The following is an 8782-nucleotide window of genomic DNA, read 5'->3' as shown; positions in this document are numbered from 1 at the left end:
TCTGGAGCTTTTCCTCTATCTTGTATACTTGTCCTTATATAAACCCTCCCCTTTACCCTGATTAATTTATTTCTTCCTTCTGTCTCACTAGTGTCAAACAGATCCTGCATGTTAGTAAAGAGAATCAGTGAGAAATTCAAAATGTGATCATTGATAAAAACCTACCAAATTTAAATTTTAGTGTTCTAAAAATATAACTGATTTAATCATTGGTGGCCCAGAAGCATTCTTTGTTTCTTTTCCAAGACGAAGATGACTCTTCATACATTTCCTAAGGAAAAAAGAAAGAGAGAGAAGCATCAAGATGTGTATTCAAAATTGAGCACTTTAATAAATGCAAAGACATTTGAACACATCAGGCCACATCTATTTAAGCTGCTCCTCTTTTAATGAAACAATAAGCATTTGTGGAAGGTACTGAGAGCATAAAAATGAGTAAGCATGTTCCCTGTATTTAGTCCCCAACCCAAGAGTATTGAATGTACCATGGACTGCCAAGAAAACAAACAGATTCACCCTAGAGAGGGTTAAACCAGGCTGCTCCTTGGAGGCAAGGATTCTGGGGCTTCGTCTGACATACTTTGGACATGTTGTAAGGAGAGAGAGGTCTTTAGAGAGGGACATCATGCCGGGTAGAGTAGAGGGACAGCGCAGGAGGGGAAGACCCTCTATGAGGTAGACTGATTCAGTGACTGGGGTAATCGGGATGGGTGTGTCAGAGGCAATGAGATTGGCACAGGATAGAGCACGGTTTAGGGCTGTTGTACATAGGGTCACTATGAGTCGCAAACGACTCGACGGCACATAACAACAACCACCACCAATAAGAGGGGGCTGTGACAGGTAGCAGCAGCGGTATTCAGTAACAAACATTTTTTTTCTTTCCAAACACACTCCCAACTTCCAAGAGGGGAAAGATCAGTGCCACTGGCTATTTGAGTCTTAAGCAGGACTGAGCTGCACGATGGTGGGACCTGCTTCATCAAGTACAGCACGCGTCCCACCCACCTGGCCACCTACCTCCCTCTACTGGACACAGATGATCTGAAAGTATGGGCTAGGACCTGAACCAGACTTAAACTGAGGTAACGTGTGGAAAAGAGACATCATTGATTGTTCTTTCTCTCTCTATCCAGATCTATTACTACAAGGATAGGAATCCAAATTCAGTTGTCCTCTCAATAGCTGGACACTCCTCAATGCTCCATAGTCAAAGGAAAGGAAAGAACCTCGTTAGTTCTGAAAACATAAAAAAAACAAGAGTATATCCCACCTCCTGCTCTCTTCTTTGTTTTGTGATCCAGGTATGGCTTCTTCTCCTTTCTGTCAGTTGTCTCTTGTCTCCCAGCTCATTCTGTATCTCTCCTTCCTACCTGTAGTTCTCTGCTCGGGGGCTGCCCTGTGATCTATCAAAATGATGACAGCCTGGCTCACAACAAAACCACCTTACAGCTGAGCTTTACTGCTAACCAGCCACCTTTCACATATCTTAGCATCTACTCTCAGAGTTTTCACTGGGTTAATCTCAAAGTGTACAGGTATCATAATGGGTTTCAATTTTTATTCAGAAAGCACGGCCACTAAATGTCACAGGCCCTGGATTTTGAAAACCGGTTTGCTCACCCTTACCACTGATTAAGAGAGTAAACTTTTAGAAAAAAGAAGAAACTCACCCTTGAAAAGCCTTGGCCTCTGTCTTGGCCTTCTGATACACTAATGAATTAGTCTCTTCACTCTGCTACGAGCCTCAATATTGTGGTCATTCTAGACTCTGAAGTAAAATGATTCCTTTAAACATATACAAAGCAAGCCCACTGTTACTGCTGCTACAGCAGTGGAGAAAGCAAGGAGCTGGGCCTTTCCATGCCTTTTTTGGAGCTGTAAGCCGTGGATTAAGAACTAATCCATAGCTGACCCTCCAGCAGGTTGTCAGAGGCAGTAAGTCCCACACTGGGAGACTGTCCATCCTTCTCCCACAGAGCAGCTGGTGGATTTGAGCTACATGCTTCTGGGACTGCAGTGCAGCTTCTTACCGTTATAAGGCCAAAAGAGTTCTCAATTTTATTTTTTTTATTTTATTATTTTTGTGTGCATGTACCGTCAAATCAGATCTGACTGGTATAGGAGGAGATTGCCCCTCCTTCCCCGGCAGAGCATCTGGTGGATTCGAACCATGCACCTCTGGGATTGTATAGTTGCAGCTTCTTGCCACTAGGCCACCAGAGGTCCCCTAAGAGTTCTCAATTTAATGAAAGGAAGTTTATCTTACTGATTAGTTTAAGGACAAAAAAAAGGTATAACTTACTATTTGTTTAAAATCTGCATTTCTTTTTTTTTTTTAATCTGCATTTTCTTAGAGGAAGCAAAAAAATAACTCCCCTCTTCCTTTTACCACAAAAACCCCACCAGAGATCTAAAAGGATCATTTTAGCCATTACTGAAGCAGTCATGTATTATTTCCATTCTCCAAGGGAAAGATTATAGGATCCCTGATGGTCTGGCACATTACAAGTTAAGCTGCTAACTGCAAGCTTAACAATTAAGCTTGTCTGTGGTTTGAATCCACCAGGTAGGTACTCGCTCCTCAGAGAAAGATGGGCAATCTTCTCCTGTGAATATTTCCAAAGTTGAAAACCCAACAGAGAGTCACATGAGTGACCTCACAGCAGTGGAGTGGGTAAAAGATTAGAACTCAAACGAAATGATGTTCATGTAAGAACCACAGTACAGAGAAGAGTAGGGATCTTAACATTTGTTCAGAGTTAATCTGTGCCACAGCCTTTCCTGGAAGTACACCTTTTCATGCTTGAAAACCATTAGAAAGATGATAGTACTTAAAAGCCCTATTTCACAGATAAAACAAGTTTCTATAAAGTCAGGTTCTTGGTGTTGCTGTTTTGTGCTGTAGAGTCAGAATGGACCCATAGCAGGTTTTCAGAGGCAATAATCCCAAGGGAGGACACGGCCCATCTTTCTCTGGAGGAGCTGCTGGTGGATTTGAACTGCATGCCTTTGGGACTGCAGCAGTTTCTTACCACTGAGCCACCAGAGTCAGGGATGGGGTATAAATAGAAACTGTATGGACCTTTACTCCCTTCCTCTAATAGTCTTTGGGGAAAACGCTTACTTTTTTCCATATAGGCACCTTAGCTTTCAAAGCCTCAATGGCATAGCTCACAGCTTCCAGGGACGCAGCTCTGTGGGCTGAGGACACGGCAATGATGATGCTGGCTTCTGACACTGGAACCAAGCTTTAGCAAGACAAACAACACAATTAGCATCAACTCTGAATCTCCCTGCATATGAAAATGAAGCACAGTAAGTTCTCTCAGAACTATATATACTGCAGTTCTGTTTTATTTGAAGGTCCAGCTTGCAATTCCTTCCAGCTGTATTCAGCAAAGACAATGCCAAGGTGGTGACTGACGTGTTAGCATCCATCCACTAAACCTTGGTGATGAACGTTAGTTAGGCAGAAAAAAAACCCTTTCACCAATTCGATAATCATATGATCCAAACACACAAGACATAGTGCCAGGTAATACCTAAAAATGCAGACCTGCAACATGAGTATAATGGAGAAATGTAAACATCAAAAGAGTTATAAATAAGTAGCAGAGTTGATGATATTAATTACTAATAAAATAAATGAGCAGTAAGGCAATTACTATTCACTTTCTAACTCACTCACTGTTCAAGCGTTGAACAGACTCATGGGTGACCCTCTAGAGGGTTAGGCTTCCAGAGGATGTAAATCAGGAAAGGAGATTTTGCATCTTTCTCCCACAAAGCTAAGGGTGGATATGATCACCAAAGAGGCACTGCCTTTGAATTATCTGAATAGCAACGGAATTCCCTAAGGGCTATGCCATCAGCTTCCGACATAATTAAATTTGTAGAAAACAAAATAAAAGCAAATAAAATAGGACCGCTACAGTCTCAATGACTGATTAGCCAAAAAACTCTGTTCCTCCTGGTGGTATAATAGGCAAACTAACTGAATTACCTTTGAAAGCATTAACATTGAAATGACCTTCAAGCAGACTGTCACTTACACTCAGGTCAGGCCACGCAAGAATTCTGAGAAGGTCTCAAGGTCTTCAGCACCCATCAGCCCAAGCCATCTCAGGCTCAGGCTATTTCATATTGCTTTATCTTCTTGAGCTGCCCTTTCAAATCTTCAGTTCAGCTCCCCGCCTCCCGCCTTGGGATCTCTTCCTTTTGTTTTGGATTCTCAATGTTCTAATGCTATTTTCATAGTCTCTATTGACATTTATTTTGGTTTTTTCTTTCTCCTCCTTCTGTAAGGATCCCTTGCTCTCTTCATGAACACTATGTGTGATGTCCTCCCAGTTATTGTTTGGATCACTGGTGTTCAATGCCTCAAACCAGTTCTTGAGATGATTCTTAAATTCAACTGGACTAGTTTTAATTTTATTCAGCTTCAACTGGCCCATGAGTAAGTGAAGCTGTTTCACAATCGGCACTTGGTTTGGTTTTGTTTGCTGATACTGCGCTTCTCCAACAATTCCTTCTCCAAGCAAATATAGTCAATCTGATTCCTCAGAAATCCATCAGGTGAAGTCCATGTGTAAAGCCTCTGTTTACAGTCTTTAAAAAAGGTTTTTACTGTAAATAAATGTTTTTGGTGTTATTGTTGATGATTGTCATGAGTCTAGCACAACTCACAGCAACCCTATGAACAAAAGACCTGAAGCTGTTCTATAACTATTGTTGTTTCTCCAAGTTCATAGTTTCCAGAGGCATGTGATTTAGGAAGCAGATGCCACTCCTGCTTTCAAACCTTTCTTAAACTGGGAGCTCCACCAAACACTGTCCACCATGGGCAAGCATGCACACAAAATCTAATCATTTGATCTCTGGCCTCATTTCTGCCACCAAGTTTGTACTTCTTGACTACCATTCCTTCCTCCCTCACTGTTTCCAACTTTTGCATTCCAGTCACCTGGAGCAATGATGTCAGTTTGAAGACTAAAGTGCCCCTGCTTCAGCCCATGGTCTTCTCAATTACCTGCTATGCATCAGAGAGCTGGAAAGTGAACAAGGATTACAGAAGAATTCATGCCTTTGAGTTGTGGTGCTGGAGAAGAGTAAGGAATATCCTGTGGACTGCCAAAAGACAAACAGGTATGTCTTGAAAAAGTGCAACCCCAGTGTTTCTTGGAAGCAAAGATGGAGAAGCTTTGCCTTCCATACTCTGGACATGTAGCTAGGCTGTTCTTTGGAAAGGGATATCATACTTGGGTGAGGATGACACAGGATAGGGCAAAGTCCAGGTTAGCTGTTCAAAAAGTCGCCACGAGTAGAACTGGACTTGAAGGCACCATAGACCCAGGGGCTGAAAGCTGTTCACATGTGAACTTTGCTCTTGTTACTCCACTTGAGGAAACAAGTGACCCCAGTGTCACAACCCCCCAAGCTTGCCTTTGAGTGCACCGGTGGGGTGACTCTATTGTCCTGCAGTAATATACACAAACCTTCCTTTTGTGGTGATTTAGAATTCCTATGAAAAATTCCAGATTGGAATTTGTACAAAGGGGAAATCATCTGAACTTTTTTTTACACTGATTAAAAAAAAAAACATACCCAAGTCTATGGAACACAGCTATGTGCTTGACTGGCCATTTCTGCCGAATGTCACTACAAATTTTCCTGATTTCATTTTCTGCCATTGGTAGATAGGCTTCATATTCTAAACTAATAACTTTCTTCCCTTCAAAGTTATTTCTTGTAGTTCCTAAGAGAAAGAAAACCAGAACTATAATTAAAACAAGGTATTTTTATGATACTATAAATCAAACATGAAGAGCATAAAAATTATTATTTTTGAATATCAAATTAGCAAACCAATTTACCTAGCTAGTAGGTGCAAATTTCCTACGGGGAAGTGTTATTAAAAAGATAATATACAGATGACCAAGGATTAAGTGAGTGTACAAAAATTCTCCTATGAGAAACATGACATACTCTATTCCTTTTTTGACTAACAGTTAATATTTGATACTTAAAATATTAAAATTGCCATGGTTATCAATCAAGTACTTCCTTCTCTTCACTATTTGGAAAATGCTGATTCTACAAAGAAAAATATTTTTAACTTTTGATCAAAAGTAAAATGCTTGATTTATACTTGTGCTATCTTCATCAAATCATAACAGACTTTTACACAGATCTCTGTGGGCTTCTTATCTAGTTAAGAGAATTGTTAAATAAGGGAGAGTTTTTCTCAGGATATGAAAGCAAGGAGGTTTTGATACAGATACACTAATGTAAAATGGATTTAAGAAATCTTCTTTTCATGGTAAGAATAAAGAACCCAAGTATTAAAAAGAAAACTTAGTCAGCTGACAGCTATTCAAGTTTCTCAAGCAATCAAGAAAGTTTCACCTAAATAGTTTGAGAAGTCTTCGTGTTGTTACTTTATTACCAGCTCCCATTCCAAGAAATATTTTACATCAACTGTTTATCTTTTTATAACCTGTTCTGAAAAATATACATTGTAAGCACCCCATGACTATAAATTTTGTACCCAGCTAAATATATATCAGTATTTGAATCCAAAGGAAGTCATCCCCTACTTCTTTAACCCTCTCTTTTAGGCATCAATAAAAATTTGGCCAATGATCTTATTATAATCTTTTTGTTTCTTGCCCTGTATCTGTCCTGGCTCAGGACATACCCTTCGAAATTATTTTTGTGTGCTAGTGCTTTCTCATCCAAATGTCTAATGCTAAATAAATCCTCTGAATCTTTATTTAAGGCTTCAGTGCCCTCTAATAAGTAGTTCACTCTCTTAATAACGAGTTATCTTATTTCTTTATGCCCAATAATTTAACATAGGTTAATTTGAAGAGTATTACTTTTTTCCCCCTCCAGTTACTATAATGAGTCTTCTTGGCTAAATGGTCAGGATCCTAAAATCCACTGAATGTTAACACAGAATGTGGGAAGCACTAAATTCTATTGTCATATTATTGTTAGGTGTTGCGGAATTGACTCATGGTGACCCTATGAACAACAGACTGAAAGTTTGCCCTCTCCTGCACCATCCTGATGACCCTTACCACGCATGAGCCCACTGCGGCAGTTCCTGTGTCAACTCACCATGTTGGGGGCCTCAGTAAAAAACCACAGTGAAAATTACAACTCACCTACGAACAGAGATATTGCACCACAGAGTGGAGAGGACACCAACTGTGAAACTTCATCAACTGAAAGCTTCTCTGCAGTTAATTTTATTGTGTCGTTAGCTTTTTCTTCACCATCATTCAAAAATGTCCTTGAAACAAGACATTAATAAACTTTAACACCAGTCGTTAGGGTAAAACACCTAATTTATGGGCCGTTTTCCATTTTTTTTTCCTATAGGGGATGTGTTAAAAGGCATTATTTGATCTGAATAATAAAAATTAGCCCATGCAAAATTTTAGTAAACATGCAATACATTTACAAATATTATTACCGAATTTGGTATGACATGAAAAGGAATTTACTATTAACATCGTAATCTTCAAACACAATCCCTTTCTGACACTGACTCACTCTAAATGCTGCCATTGTTACTCATATCTGTCACCATGGTACGGTTTGGATACTGCCACCTTCAGCTATAAGTGTACTATCATTAAACATTATCTTATCAAGCAAGACACGTACAACTCCCTTTCCAAAGAGTTCTTATTCTACAGGAATTAGGTCTTGGACAATCTGGCACAAGCTCCACTGCATGAGTGAGAAAAATTAGGGAATAAGACGCATGCCACTTCACGATGGCATGAGATGGTAGGCCTTAAAAAGACTTAAGATTAAAATACGGTGAAATAATGCTCTATCAAAGACCTTTTAACAAACAATATTTAGAAAGCAGTGTGTTGTTGTATACCATAAAGTTGGAACTGACCCACAGCTGACCCTCCAGCAGGTTTTCAGAGGCAATTAATTGCATAGGAGGAGACTGCCCATCCTTCTCCTGAGGAGCAGCTGGTGGCCTTGAACCAAGTGCCTTTGGGATTGCAGTGCAGTGTCTTGCCACTAGAACTCATTACAGAGTAACTAAAATTAAGATTTTTTTTTTAAAAGTAGATGCATTTTGCTGCTTAGCTGTTCCTTTTAGTGATTTAGCCAAATCAGCCACACACATGAGCATTTCCTAAGTCAAGTTTTTGCTCAAACTACTTGACTGTACCTACAATTTCCTCCTGCTCTCTTTTCCAGTCTTTGAAGTGTCAGTATATTACAAAATCTGCTTTGCATTATTTGTTCTACTTTTTTTTTAATAGCAGTAGCTAGGTCTTCCAGGAAACCAAGAAAAGTAAAAAAGAGGAGAGTGGGCTGAAAAACACAAAAATATTGCTCCCAGCTTCTGTGTCTTCTTCCTTTTTCTATTAAAATCATTATTTTTCAATTACATATTTACTCTTGATTAGGATTAAAAGCCTTTTAAATTAAGAATGCTTTCTTTCATTCCTAATTTAACCAAATTTTCAATCAGGAGTGATGGTAACTTTTTACATCATTTGTTCTTCAGGTGACAATAAATTAAGCCCTTTCCTGCCTGTGAATACCTGAGAAAAAAGCTCTCCCCACACTATTTTAAGGAATGTTTTTACATACACATCATTGGACTACTCAAATCTGGACAAAGCTGTTTACAAAGATATGTATGGGTCACAGAAACCACTTGCAACACAATTGTAACAACAAAGCTGCTCTTATACTTGGGGGATGGTTAAGCTTTTTTTCATGCAAGTCTTTTTTTTTT

The 8782-nt window shown here is 39.4% G+C and overlaps 1 protein-coding gene across 1 annotated transcript in view; it reads right to left on the bottom strand.

Moving 5' to 3' along the window:
* Nucleotides 1-202: 202 nt before the first annotated feature.
* LOC102872431 (molybdopterin synthase catalytic subunit-like) overlaps nt 203-8782 on the bottom strand; it is a 16154-nt gene continuing 7574 nt past the window's right edge. Inside the window, exons 4-7 of the mRNA XM_006889572.1 lie at nt 7173-7300; nt 5608-5758; nt 3128-3251; nt 203-271 (exon numbers count right to left, since the gene is read on the bottom strand). Of these exons, the coding sequence (XP_006889634.1) occupies nt 203-271; nt 3128-3251; nt 5608-5758; nt 7173-7300 (472 nt within the window). The remainder of the gene's footprint in view (nt 272-3127; nt 3252-5607; nt 5759-7172; nt 7301-8782) is intronic.

The sequence above is a fragment of the Elephantulus edwardii genome, unplaced genomic scaffold (genome assembly GCF_000299155.1).
Source record: "Elephantulus edwardii isolate Elephantulus edwardi_28Jun2011 unplaced genomic scaffold, EleEdw1.0 scaffold00079, whole genome shotgun sequence".
In the NCBI taxonomy this organism is placed as follows: domain Eukaryota; kingdom Metazoa; phylum Chordata; class Mammalia; order Macroscelidea; family Macroscelididae; genus Elephantulus; species Elephantulus edwardii.
Note: the sequence above shows the minus strand (reverse complement) of the source record. Positions and strands in the feature narration are given on the sequence as shown.